Source organism: Tenebrio molitor, chromosome 6 (assembly GCF_963966145.1).
Source record: "Tenebrio molitor chromosome 6, icTenMoli1.1, whole genome shotgun sequence".
NCBI lineage: Eukaryota > Metazoa > Arthropoda > Insecta > Coleoptera > Tenebrionidae > Tenebrio > Tenebrio molitor.
Window position 1 is genome coordinate 241813 of NC_091051.1, and position 15412 is coordinate 257224.

Sequence of the window (15412 nt, forward strand, 5' to 3'; positions counted from 1 at the left end):
AAGCAAGCCGATTTGAAATGCAAAGTGGAAACGGTGCAACGGTCTTTGCGCAAAATCGTAAAGATGCACCACGATCTCGCTCGTTCAGCTACTGTTCGGTCCTTATCTTAACAATCGCACATTCTTTACACAATATCTGTTCGAACTGGTGAAATTGAATGCGACCATCACAGCGCCACGTCGTCGAAAGCGGTCCTCGTCGTCGGAAGGTTACGGGTGCCTCCTTCTAACAGTACCTTCTTTCCGGACGGGCGGACCTCGCTATAGACGAGACCCCGTACATAATCGATAAAATCGGTTCGGATGATAAAATTCAAATCACAGGTCGACCAAGATGATAATTCCATTTCGATATGTGATCAGGTTTTAACATGACCGCACCGGCAAATAACCGTAATTAGAAATGCACATTCCTCTATGGCTCACATCGGATCACAAAGTAATTATTTCCTTTCGCTGATGCGTATTATTGGGAACTGGATTCGCCTTAATTGCAAATTAAATGAGTTTTAACCAAGAGAGATAAATCGGAGAATCGGAAAATTATCATTGTGAATTCATAAAGATACATCATTATGATCAGTGATGCTAACGAAATGACTGATGCTGATGGATTCGTCTAAATTACGGCTGAATTGGAATCAAGAAAAACAAAATTTTGCTTGATTTTTAAAAATCCATAATACTCGTATTTATTATGATGTACACTTGATTTCAAAACTTTCGCGTACCCATTCAAAATCAAGTAACAACGATTTTGCAAAATTTAAGCAGTGTGAACAGGTAATTTTGAGGTTAGGTTAAAGATGACATTGACAGCAATTAAGAAAATTATGATCATGATCGGTCTTCTACCCACAGCCTCTTCTTGTTCCCACCTCTTCTTTACTTGTAGAACAGTGCTTTTATTTAGCCCATTTAACCCTTCTTATGGACCACTCATCTTATAATTTGGAAAGTATCAAGGCATTTTGACTTGATATTTAATTAATTGCTACCCTGATTTAATACAGCGAAAAATAGGTGTACGCGAAAGTTTTGAAAGCAAGTGTACCTAGCAGTGACAGTAACACATGCGTTCAAATGAAAACCTGGGCTGAGTAGGCGCTGAAAAACGTACACCATATGGAACGGTGTAAAGTTTGAATTTTCTGCCGTCTTTATATTTAATCGGCACATAATTGAACATACCTATTCCTTTTCAGCAAAGAATGCCATTAGATATTTCGTTCGAGAATAGGAATCGCTAGTTATTCTATTTTGAATGTACAACATTGCAAAGAAAGAAAAAAGACAGGAAAATTTTTTGTTTATAACTTTTAGGTTAGCTGTCATGCATGCTCTAATTACAACTGTCAATCTACACTTTAAAAAAGCAAAACAATTGACGGTTTCCAACACCTTTCCAGCCCAGGATTTCATTTGAACGCCATAGAATAAGACGATTTGTAAAAATTTGAACGAATCTAATCCCCCATCTAATAAGTCTGTATGAATTTTGATAGTAGGGAGATTTGTCTCAGGAATGCAAGAGAAACAAGACGACAAATAAATTTTTCGTGTTATTTTCCGAACACATGCGCATGCAGATTTTATTATGACAGGCGTACAAGCCAACCTTGTCTCGCCATTTTTACCTGAAAAAAAATAATATTATTTTCCCGTCCGGGTGGAGATTAAGCGGCGCGCAGCGCGTAATCCAGAAAATACGGTCCGCTCCATATTAATTGTAGCGCGCTGTCTTATTTATTGCGGGTAGGGTTCACTAACATCTCTACGCCACTGCTATATGAATATCAATGAGGAATTATGATAGTCTCCGCACATAATCGTTCTACACCGCTATTTTACATTCGACATCGCGGTTCGCTTTGTCCAACTCGCTAATAAATTACGCCAGGGGTACGTTTCACATGAATTAACTTTTTTATTTTGCAAATATTTGTGTATCACCATTATTTATTTCTCTGTATGGACATAATTCTGGGCGTTGCACGCACGCCACCTGAGCCACACCGGAGATCAAAATTCAACATACGAAACTAAACCGGAAACGATACTCAACCCCGACCCCACCACAATAATTGCCTAGATTATTCGTGTTATTTTTGTTATTTATGGCTCTAACGAAGCTTCTAGTGCTGCAGGAAACAGATTTAATTAGTTTTTGTATGGGCGACCCATCAGTTCACCTTCACAGATGGAACCGCTGGGAATTAACACAGCTGGAATAGAAAGAAAATGTTCGTTGTTACATCTAGCAATCTTTGCTTAATTCTCATTTCTCGAATTAATTCCTCTAAAGTTTAATCATTTATTAGGTAGATATTATGAACTAAAACTCAAAAACATAATACGAGTAGGTACATATAAATAGGCACCACAAAAAGCTGTAGCCATAAATTCTCAGAAATTGGAAAAAAGCTTTTTAGGCACCCTTAATGAAAACGGTAATTTTACATACTCACAAGCGGACGCAAAGTAACTCTTTTTCGGACGCACTTTTTCGGACTCTGACCGTGGCGCCATTTGTAAGTCTACTTAATAAGTTAACAACGCGACAAAACTGATATTTGTCGTGTCACCATAAATTATGTAAATAAGTAATAATTGTGTTGCAAATATGTAGTAGGTAAATTTTTAGTTTTGTTGGCAAGCTGATGACGAATAGGTACTATTAAAAAATTGTTAATACCTATGTACTATTGCGGGCAAAAAAAGTGGGACATCAACGTCATTGTCTTGACTTTTAATGCGAAATAACCCTTATCTGATTCTAACCCTACTTTGAATTGATTGACGTTGTCATTACGTATTGTAGGTTGTAGGGATTGTAGGGTTGTAAGCACGTCGTGAATATTTATTTAATGAAAAGTTCCAATCAAAATCTACCTTTATAAAAAGAAGAGAGCACTTGGAAAAGTAAAATAGGAGTATAAAAAATGTTTAAACTGTCAGCTGGAATAGTGTCAAAAAAAATGACAATAAAGCTTGAACTATATCGAATTTTTCAAAACTGACAGAAATTTGATATCCCACTTTTTTTTGCCCGCAATAGTACCATCGGTGGACATTAAAATCTGGGACAATTGTATAAAGTCAAAAATTACAAAATTTGTATCGGTTAAATTTGGTTTTTTACGAAAATGTTATAAAAATTATGACTGAATGACGTTTATTTGTCAAAACCATCAAGTTAAAGTTCAGTTTGTTTCATATTGAATGATATTGTTTGTTTTTCCAATTAAATAGTTGGTAATTACTAATTATTCACACAATCGGTTTTTTGGTGATCAAAACAGGTAGGTAACAAAAAAACATTGAAACTCGACCAATTGGACATTATTTTAATTTCACAAGAGAGTGATGTCAATGTGACAATAGTTAATCTGACAAGTTTGATAGACAATGAAACATTTTTGGTTGTCCAGCGATGGTATTAATAAATGTATCTGTTTGAAAAACGTAGATAGATATACAAAATAAATTTGTAATTTTCCAATGAAATCTTTTACTTTGTAGTTCGTGGGGTCGCTTAAAAAATTCTCTGCCAAAAAGTGCCTTTTGCCTCGACTGTGCCTCGACCAGAAAACTCAGACGCGGATGGAAAAGATCCAGTTTTTGGCCTTGATGCACAAATAACTATTATGATTTTTTTTACACGTAAGTGGATTAAATATCGTCCTAGTTCAATTAAATAACGAGTGACTATTAAAATTTTCACTTAGGGTTGGCTATGGATCATGCTTTGTTTTCCGTTGCACCTTAGACACTGACAAGTTTGACATTTCAGTAAATGTTTTTTCTTTTAATTTGGCGTTTTATTTGACATTTGTCGTTCGTTGTTGCGTGTGTTTAAAGTAACAGAAAAAATAAAAACTCGTTCAAAGCCAACTCCAAGTGAAAATTTTAATAGTCACCCGTTATTTGTTATTACTGCAGAACGTCTGATCAAAACTCTCTCGATCGGTTTACATTAACTGCATTATCAAGAGTTAAATCATTAAAAATTGCAAGTCGTTTCACTTTTGGAAAATCAAAAGAAATTAAATGAGTTTCACGAACTTGGCAATTGTTTTTGCTCATTCGGTCACGTCCATCGATGTGACACCGTAGGTCCCGAAGCCATTTCCCGGAATTTATCGATCTATCTACACCTATCCAGCACGTTGCAGTCGTACTCACCCATTAATTACCATACAAACTGCAGTTGCGTTATACGCTGAATTAAGGCAATCACATGTTTTAATTAACACGTAATTAACCGAAAAGTAATCTCCAGCTGGAGGCCTAGTCTGTGGTGAGTCTGTGCTCGAGGTGGAAAATGAGAAAATTTCTTAATAACAACTCAAAGAACTTCTGAAGCAAGGGATTTTTATCACACAGATTACGTTACTTTGCCCTGAAAGGGGCAATTTACCCCAGGTAATTACATAATTGTTCGAATAGAAATCGCGTCGAATACCCACCGACGATTAAAAAAACAAATAAAAAAATCTTGGTAGGTACATTTATTTCGGCGTTGTTAGCGCGCCACGGCGTATGCACAGTTGATGTATGACTTCGGCAAATTGAACGTCAAACCTTACATACTTTTATCTCTGATAATTAGTTTGCTATTGAAAACGCTGGTGGGTGTGAGTTAAAGACCGTGTCAACTCAGCGTACCTGATGTACCTACTAAATTGTGGAAAATGTCCTACGGTTGTTGGAAAAGCAACCAATTTATTTTTTATGGCAACGTTCAAAACACTTTCAACGCTTTAATACCCTTTTATTGCTATTAATGTGATCCATTTATTTATGTTTTAGTCTACGTGGTGGCCGTCTGGGTTTTGGAGGTATCGATCCTTTTCATTTTTTTTTTCCGTCGCGGTTAATGAGGCGAAAGAGTAACCGGCGGTTCTCGTTGATGGGAAAGGAATAAATACAATTAAATTTTTTCCTTCGAAAAAACAGTTTCCCATTGGAATCTGGAATAAAATCTAACGCCATTTGTTTTATTAGAAACTCCGTAACCGCAATGAAACGTGTATTATATTTACAGTTTAAGACAAAGCCATGGAAGCTTATTCGCTGTTGTGCCTTTTTTTCCGACCTTCGGAACGTTCAGAGAAGCGATGTTTGTTCCACTTGAGTACATGATCCGCGATTAGAAAATATACAGTGTGAAATAACTTTCCACTTTAATAGTAACGAGTCATTGTTCTTGCACCACTCTCTTTGTTGTTGGTTCTTCGGCGTGGTCCATTTCTTATTAAGCGGATTGATTTCGTAGTTTCGAATACGCCTCGATTTATGGTGGCTCTTTTGTGCTATAATTCTTTTCATAATAGACATGGAAATTTCATATGGTAGCTAATTGGCATAATACGGTAAATAAGTGATAAATTATTCGCCGGAGAAATCAGTTTAGTAGCGCTAAATTAATGTTGCTGCAGTAGCAACTACCACAATATTTTACTGGAAACCGATAAATACAAAGTACTTAATTGTAGAACAGAACGGGGACATAAATAATTTACGCCGATGTTAAATCAACACTTCATCAGACCGGACGCCATTTTCCTGCTTCCTCAGCGCATACCTACTCACGCCGTACCTACATCCTCAGTGACATAATTTTTTGTCAGTATCTAAGTATTTTTCCATAAAATGAGACAAATAAAGCAGCTCTGCTCGACATTTTTTTTTTCAGCCTTGCAACATTCGGTGAACAGGCAGGGCACCTTTGTCAAAATATTTGCATTTTATTTTACGACTCTGGTGTCATTTCAAATCTGTTTCGAAACAAGCATTTTCAGGTGTTCTCATAAAATTATCTACACACCTTGTGGCATGATATAAAATAATACTTAATGTCAGTTTTATAATAATTGTCAATGATGAAATCACGAAATTTGGATATTTTAACACAAGTCAAAACAGCCGTTTTGACTTGTGTCTTGAAAAAATGCTTGTCAGGCGAAATTCGACGATTTCGGTAGTCGAGTAGTTTTCGGATTAAGATGGTAACGTTTTCGCAGCGGGATTCACACGATTCGGCCGCGGTGACGTATTCCCAGTTGCACAATTAATTTTCTGTGTACAATGTTTGTATCAATCAATGCTACTTGCAGAATCGTAACCGAAGCGGACTTTGTCTGTTTTCGAAAAATAACAGGGCATCTCTGGTGAACACGAGCCGCTGAAGCGGCAGAGACGTGGTCAACGACGACTGCACGACACCCGGTGGCGGACGCAGGTCACGAACTCTCCTCGTCTGACTTACGGCGCTAGGCCGTCATAACTATGGGATTTAAATGCTTATAATACTCTGTTACACATATTTCAGCTTCCGCTCCGACAACAAGTGGTGGTCAATGCGACTACGCACACCTCCTAAAAATATAAATTGAGCGTCTTATACAAATTTCGGCCGTGAAATAAGTGAGAATTTTTGCTTCCTGCAGAATTGCTGGAAAAAGAACACTTGAGTGATTCGTAGGACACGTTCCGCACTAACGGAACTAATCTTCGTCGTATAATTTTTTTTTTTCATCTTGTCTACTTAGCAAGTATCATCTCTGCTCCAGAAACATGCAATATTATTAGCTGCAGTTGATTTTATTGAACTGTACATTTCTAAATCGATTATCACGTCCAATATAATATACTGCCTTCTTGTGATTGAATGCGGTAATCTAGCGGTACTTTGTGATACTTACAGCATCACTATGTTATTTGCTTCATTAATAAATTGCTCCCCGTTGATTACTTCTTCAAGCGGCGACGGCAACCGAAGGGAAACTGTGAGAATGCAATAATTAATTTTGCCGGTTTATCTGCATACCGTGCTGTTTAATAACAATTGTTAGTTTGTTAGCATAATCCGCAACAGCAGACACGTTGTCGCTAACAATTCAGGGACAAAAGACTAGAAACAACAACAACGCCCATGCATGTAGCACACCCATTCTGTGAAGGCCATCCGCAATTGCGTCAAACTGTTGCACTTGCTCCAGTCAGCTTGTCTACATCGGAATTATCATAAACAGAGGGGTCTAAAAAATAATTTCACAATGTCAGGGCATCCAAAAAAATTGCAACATACTCGTAGCTATTGAATTCTAAATTCTACAATGGAATTAACTTATTTGTCATTGTCGATTTATTTCAGCTTTGATTAGAAGTTTATTCTACAATGGGACTGTAGGTTCGGTAGGTTGTCACATCTACAACTGTACACACAGAAAAATTTTCTGCTTTACGTTAATAAACATTCCTGTTTTTACTTGTGGTGTATGATTTAGTTGCACACACATCCATTTGTTACTCTATATTAAGAAAATTTACACGGAACACAGCTTTACTCCTTAGAAGAAATGAGAAAAAATTACGACAATTTCCTGCAACCAAACCATTTATTTGCAATATCGTTATTATACACAACTAATACTTCCTTGTGTGAAGAAAATCAAAAAGATTTGTTTGAATGCTGTAAGACATTTGTTTGCGTTTAATAACATTTTTTTATGGGAATGAGCTGAGGAATGATTTTGTTTCAAACAAATCAAAAAGGATATAAATGAAAGAACAATTTAGTTACCATTATTAAATTTTATTCATAAGAATAGAATTACGTTCTTCCGATATCGGGTATCGACGAACGTGCTTTTGTAGTAAATTTTTGTAAGGATGACAATGCATTTAACATATTGGCATTTCGACTGTGCCAACGTCTAATGTGTGTGTGTTCTTGTGAATTGTGGAATTTAGTAAAAATAATCAAAATGGAAAAGCAATATTGGGACCTAGCTAGATTCCTTATTGAAAAGTGTAACCTAGAACATTTGGTGCAAGTCTTCACAGGTGAGTACCTACTTTTACCTATTATTGCGCAACATTACATATCGAACCCTGCAGCAGGATTGTTTCTAAGGCAGTACTAAATTAAAATAGAATAAATCACAAAGGCTAATGGATTTTAGTATTTTTATCATATTTTCACGTTTTTAGCTTTAGTAATGGGCAGCAGCTTGTAACCACCTGATCCTGATAGAGTTATCACTTATCAGTTCTCACCCATCCCGTTCCTACAGATGAATTTCATATTTTTGTTCCTCGCTCTAAGTCTGTGCACTATGGCGTTCGCGCCACAGAAGTTATCTAAAAATGTAGGTTCAGGGTGTAATTTGGCGCGCATTGTTGATATTAATTTCTGAGGACTAAGTTATCCAATTTTTATAATGGTCATTGCATGTTCAAAAGTTTTTGAAATTTTTTAAGAATAAATAAACAAAATATCTAATTGTTCCATAATGTCACTAAACTGGGTAATTTCCACACTCTTTTAAAACATGGTTAACCCCAAGCTAAGCATGTGAGATTTTATTTTATTAGAGTTAATTTCTGCCAAAAATTAAATATCCACTTGGTTACTTCCACTAATTGTCGCAAACTTTTTGAAATAACTGGGTCCATTATTGAGTAATCTTACCATACATAAATAAGTATTAATTACACACATTACCTCATTCTAAATTTCTAAATTTATGAATTAAAAAAATACTGGATTGAATAATCAATTCTCCTTCTTTATCTCATCAATAATATTCTATAAAATTTTGATGGTTATTGTATATTAGTGAGTCTATTTGCACAGTTGTTACTTTCAATATAAAGAACTAATCATTCTCTCTTTATCTATCCTTATGCACTTTCTGTGTGAATGTTCTGTATATAGGAACTAAGTAAATGTGAAAATATGTAGATACCTCGTAGCATTATTAATGAAAAATTTATTATTATAAAAAATGTTCATTGTAGAAAACCAAATTACTCTAGAGGAGTTGGAACAACTAACAGGAAATGATGAATTATTTTCGACAATTGTACCGTCAATAGGTGAACGATTAAGAATAAAGAGACATTGGCATCATAATATACATAATGCACAACCGTTACATGTAAGCTTATTTCGTTTAATTTTTTTGGTTTAAATGAGTATACTTATTATGCTTACTATTTTTGTGTGTTTATCTTTCTTGTGAATCACATGATCACGTGCACCATAGAATAATACGTTCCTGTTCAACAGGGCGATTATCAGCGACCGTCAGAGGATACACCTGACATTACAGATTCAGAAGTTTCCACCATCACCATACCATCAACATCAAATTTATCTGCAAACAGTTACGAGTATGTCAATGACAGATTGAACGCTGAAATAGAATTTGACAACGATACCGAAAATGTTCAATCGGCAACAAATCAACCTCTCCCGAACACAATATTGAATGCTGAGATATTAATACTAGAAAGTAATAATGAACATGAACAATCAGATCAACCTCTCCCTAAAAAAATGAAGCTTGGAGATAATACTTTCCATCAGTGCATGGTGGATTTTGACCTAAAGAAATTACTTGCTAAAACTGTTACTGGCCAAGCCATAATGGCGTCATACAATGACAGAGGGTTGAGTCCTAAGTGCCAAGGGTATTTAACGAACATAGTCATCTGTAACTTTTTTGATATCGATATAAAGTTAGTACTTATAATTACGTAAGTGGTAAACAGTGGGTGTGTTACAATGATTATTTTTCTCCACCAGCGTCCGCCTCACGAATGACATATTGTCACAAGTCGCCAATGCGATAGTGGATTTATTTCCAAAAGAATGCAAAGAAGTGTACTTTTCTGCTCCAGTTCCTAAAAGGTACTCCAAAACCAATACAGCTGGCATAGCAAGAGGTAAACTGGTAGACAAAAATCGAAACATGTTACAATTTTTAAGAAAATGCAAAATGCTATCCAAAAAGGATACCTCTGAAGACGATAATGGAGGAAGTGGAGATGAATCTCATGTTGGTATGTAGACCTATGCATATTAGGTACCCCCATTTCCGCGTGGGGAAGGGGCTTATACCATAATGAGTGGAAATGGGGTAACATTATCTAGGTATATTTATAAAACGAATTACATTGTAGATTTGGATGATGTAATGAGAAGCGCAGATTGGCTCAAAAACAATTGCGAGCCATTTGAAAGTGTTTTAGCGCACTGGAAAAAATCATTCCAACTAAGAAAAAAGTTTTCTTCTCCTAACTCCAATAACGACCCCATTACGATATCATCGATTTATGACGACTGGCCTATTTTAAAATTATCCACGGGATATTTACTGGTAATGCTTTAAATTATAAAATAACTGGTAGGGAACCCATTATTTCACAAGTTTGCGCAACAAAACCTAACGTTGAAATTTTTTAAACGAATAATTATGGGGCACCCCTGCACACGTTTTCATAATTAGGTTCCCTTGTTTTTTTCAGATAGAAAGTGATTTCGAAGAACTATATAAAGACAAAGTTTGCATGCTTTTCGAACATTGGCCATCAACATTTGAAAGCGTGTTAGAAGTATCAAAAAACAAGAAGCCGACCAACGGCATACTGTTTGAATTGCTGAATGGCGGAAAGCTTAAAAAGGGTAATTCATAATTATCTTGGCGCGTTCTATATAAATAAAGTGCGATATGATTTCTGTAGATTCCGAAGATGTCATTAAGTTTTTAGTGTTGTTCGAAACAGTTTCGAACAATGCTAGCAAAGTGGTAAAGAAAGGAGGAAAAACTTATTGGAAACCTACGGTGGCAGAATCTCAGGAGGGTTTCATTCTTCACGTTAAGGTATATCATTCTGTTTATATTGAAACAAGTATATTAGTAATAGCAATTGCAGGCTCCAAGTAACATTCACGATGCCATTGAGGCGAAAAGGACTAAAATGGCCAGCTTTGGGATGACCGTCCAACCATACATCATCATCGTCGGCCCAACATTTTACGACATCCAGACTGTTCATCTCTACATCCATGACACTTTATATACAGTGCCAACTCTGCTGAAAGCCGTTGACGTATGTTTCAAGTCTTTTATAGTTTTTGACTTACAATATCCGTTGGAGGCTGAACATATATGGTTTCTTATCCAGTGGATCATTTACGATATTCATTTAAAAAGTGATAAAAAACTGCCCCAGATCTTCCAACTCCACAATCAAATTAAAAATCAAAAATCAGTATAGGATCACAATGTTACGTTGCACTTTATGTCGAAAAACCTTTTTGAAATGCAATATTTTTATTTTTCATCTGAAAGTACAACATCCTTTGCAGCAAAATTATTTATGTGGTTATCAATATTGTTTACGTAAATTTTCCAATGTATTCAGTTTGAAGAAACATATGAACAGCAGTAATCATTTGGTTGTAGCCTCAAACCATATTAAGACAAGGAACGTTTGCGTGGACAGTGACTTAAGTAATCGAAGTAATGTATCTCAAAATGACAAAGATGATAATGCTGCCATTTCTGATTTTGATGAAATAAACACTAAAGATATACCAGTTCAACTTACAGACACAGATCTGACTCGATGTCTCTTAAAATTTATTGGATCCTTATATTGTAATCCCTCCATAACAAGAAATCTTGTCCAGGAGATAATCTCGCATAGTTCTGAATTAATTGATGACATACTAAACTATATTAAGATTGAGTTAACAAAAGCCTTGGATTCCAACCTTCATGGAATAATACAGCCGATATTTAACTTCAGTGTATTTGAAAACTTTAAAACAGAATATAAACGTTTTAAATACATGGAATCTGAAAAATACCTAATACAGCCAAAGTCTGTTGTTATTGGTGAAATGCCGGACAGTCGTAGAAATCCGGAAAATACAATTATCATGAGCTCAAGAAAATGTGAGGCGCAAGTAATTCCTATGCGAAAATGCTTAAAAAAATTTTTGGAACTTCCTGGCGTTTTTACCGTCATTCAATCATTTATTGTCAGTGAATCAAATAAGGATCAGGAATTGTCTAGCATTTTTTGTGGGAGCTTGTGGAAAAATCTACAACACACTTTTGGTGAAAAAATTGTTTTGCCGATTTTACTGTACTATGACGATTTTGAATCGAATAATCCTTTAGGTTCTAAAGCTGGTATACATAAAATAGGTGCCTTATACTATACAATTGCTGGCATTCCACCTTCTTTTTCTTCAACGTTAAATAATATTTTTCTTTGTCAATTAATGTACAGCTCTGATAGGTCAATGTTTGGAAATAGAAAGGCATTTAATTCATTACTTGAGGAATTACAGTTTCTAGAATCGAATGGTGTTACTTTACAACTTCCAGAAGGTAATTTGCGAGTTTACTTTTGTTTGTTTGCTGTATTAGGAGATAATCTGGGACTTAACTCTTTGCTCGGATTTACTGAATCTTTTAGCAGCCATTATTTTTGTCGTAAATGTCGAAGCAGCAAAGCTGAAACTCAGGTGGCCATTTTTGAAAATTATTCCACTTTGAGGAATCAACAAAATTATAAGCTTGACGTCGTTAACAAAGAATTTGGGGTTCAAGGTTCCTGTATTTTTAACAGTTTAAAAAACTATCACAATGTTGAAAATATCACATTTGACTTAATGCATGACATTTATGAGGGTATTTGTAGATATGATATGGCGAAAATTATAAAACAACTTATATCAAAAAAATATATCTCACTAAATTGCTTAAATCACCGATTGAAATACTTCCAATATAACAGCAATGTTGACATAGGCAATCCTATACCAGCCATTTCTGACCATCATCTAACTAAGGGTTGTTTAATAATGTCGGCTTCAGAAATGGCTGCTCTTGTAACTTACTTTGGAATAATAATAGGTGACAAAATACCAGAAGGAGACGAACATTGGAGGCTATATTTGTTGTTATATGATATAGTCGACATAATTACGAGTCCTGCAATTACAACTTCTAATTTGAGCCTTTTAAAATGTTTAATTGCCGAGCATAACAGTCTTTATCAAGAATTATTCCAAGAAGGCTTGAAACCCAAGTATCATTTTTTAGTTCACTATCCTTCAACTATGCTATGTGTTGGTCCTCTAAAACATCTATCGTCCATTCGTTATGAGGCTATGCATAAATTGTCGAAAGTTAATGCCCACATTGTTAACTCTAGAATAAATTTGCCATATACGTTATCACTAAAGTTACAATTGCGATTGGCATATAGACTTTTGAGTAATAAGGGAATCGAAAATTCGTTTGAAACTGGCAAATTCCTTGGTACTTTACAGAATTATAACTTAAACGATGCATTTCCTACAGACTGCATCAGTGACTTGTATGTAGTTAGTTGGGCTAAAATTAATGGAATATTCTATAAGATCGGTTATGCTTTTCACGATAAAACAAATGACGTAAGTGAACCAATTTTTGGTGTAATTCGAAATGTTGTCACAGACTGGAGCGGTAGCGTTTACATTGTTTATGACAGTTGTGTCACTGTGGGTTTTAACAGTCACATGGCAGCATTTGAAATCGAGATTTCAACTAAACAAAATAGAAAAAGAATTATAAAACTTAATCCACAACATTTAATTATTCCTCGATCCATTCATATAGGAATTGATGGAACACATATGATTGCAAAAATTATTCAGTAAAGGTTTTTCGGCAATTTTATAAGCTTTTCCGTTCGTAATTTAGTTAAGTAGTCTAGTTAGAATAGTTAGTTAAGTAGTTTAGTTAGAACTGCAATGTTACCATGTATACATAAACCAGTTCGTAAGTATTTCTTAAATAAAAAAATATTTGCAAAATATATTTTTTTAATTTCCAAATATGTACCTACATACCACCTATAGATAAAATATGTAAATTTCAGGAATAAACAATAAATTTGCCATTAATAAATCCTTCACAACTAACAGCCGATAATTAATTTTTCAGAAGACTATTTTGATACTCTGAAATAAACAACTATAGAACGTTCTATCCACACATTTTGCTGCAACTGTAAAGCTAGAGTACATGCTAATAAACTTGCAGTTTCTAGAAATAAATTGTAACTTCTTATAAATAAAGAAGGTAAGAAAATTAAAATATACATTTGTTGTGCGCAGTAAAGCCAACTGGAGGCTAATAAAACTATCGAAATTTGTTCGCAATGTTTTAATTCTCACAAACAAATTTAAGTGACTCCAAATAAGCAAAACTCCAAATTTGTAATTAAGCGTTTGTGGTCAATAGCAAACGTAATGCAATTAAATGGTTTAGTTCCTATAAATAAAAGTTTAATTCGCCGCCGGTAAAGAAATCATTTATTGATGAATAATTAATTTTATTTATTTGAAATAAACTGTTCTCTGTGTGTATGATCCTATTCAATATACTCGCTTGGGATACTTTGTCATATAATTTATGACCCTATTATGTTAAATGTAGGTACATTCATCTCATATTATGTATTGGCTCACAGCGGTTCTGATTTTTTTCGATGAGGTGGATACAAAACGTTCTTCCGATTCGATTTTGGTCGCCTCACCCGGAATTGAAATCTCTGACCTATTCAATATTCATAGCGACCCACACGAATCAATCATTATCCGTGTCTACCCGGAACCGGAATCTGGACACCGTCCCCATAACCTGGACTTCGTAGTACTTGCGAGCTTGTGCAAGAGTCTCTCTTGCGGGTGTATAATTAATGCAATTAGTTTACCGCACCCAGAACCAGTGGCTTATCGTCCGCATCAATGATGGTCGTTGTATGACAAACACGCGTACGTTTCGAAAAAAATGCGAAAAAATGCATCGTGCAGGTGTCCGATCACGACCGGCTAGATCGGTTTTGTATTCAAATCGGATGGTAATTAAAACTACGAAGGTAATCGCGGTTTTTACCTCCTTCTGCCCACTCCAGGGCATTTTTTAACGGTGTGGTTACAAATTCATACTCAATACATGCATAATTATTATTGTGCATTACCTAATTGAATCTGAAGTGACAATTATTCAATAAAATGTGTTATTTAATTTAATGATGATTTGTGTGGTCATAACCGAACCTTGCAGATAATTATTGTTTTTCCCTAACTGGTTCCCTAACTGGTAAACACACCTTTATCTTTCACTTTAAGTTAAGCTGCGATTTCCCGACGGATGTTATAAATTTCTGGGGGAGTACGGTAAATTTACTCTTTTTACAATTACTTTAAAATTAAAGTGTTCATACATAAAGTCCATTCAAAAATCAAAAAACCACCACCTGTTGCTTTAGGTTGGTAAAATTTAAAACACCCTAGTTAGATATTTTTTCATACTATGTTGGTAACTATAAATTATGACATTTATTTGATTCAAAATAAAATTCAATTGCCTTGAATTTCGTTCATATTGTTTTATTAGCAGCACGTTTCATTTATTTATTGATTCCTATTATTTTTACTTAAACATGCCCAGAAAAACAAGACACTTGATAAACATTTAACCTCAAAATTACAAGTCTCACCAAATTTTACACTAGACAGCGTTGTCGATAGTAATTATCGAGGAAAATGCGA

General features: G+C 35.0%; 2 protein-coding genes across 3 annotated transcripts in view; one reads left to right on the top strand and one right to left on the bottom strand.

Moving 5' to 3' along the window:
• Nucleotides 1-15412, bottom strand: part of ds (dachsous cadherin-related 1) — a 121869-nt gene that overhangs the window by 43279 nt on the left and 63178 nt on the right. The gene's annotated exons all lie outside the window — the stretch shown is intronic.
• LOC138134298 (uncharacterized) lies at nt 7229-13662 on the top strand. 2 transcript variants are annotated; one of them, XM_069052485.1, is made up of 7 exons: nt 7229-8948; nt 9080-9531; nt 9599-9855; nt 9976-10172; nt 10321-10477; nt 10537-10676; nt 10729-13662. In XM_069052485.1, exons 1-7 carry the CDS (start codon nt 8796-8798, stop codon nt 11071-11073), a joined length of 1701 nt encoding a protein of 566 aa, XP_068908586.1. In that variant the 5' UTR covers nt 7229-8795; the 3' UTR covers nt 11074-13662. The 2 variants fall into 2 exon arrangements, with proteins under 2 accessions (XP_068908586.1, XP_068908587.1); XM_069052486.1 differs by lacking the exon at nt 7229-8948 and having other exon boundaries at nt 9069-9531.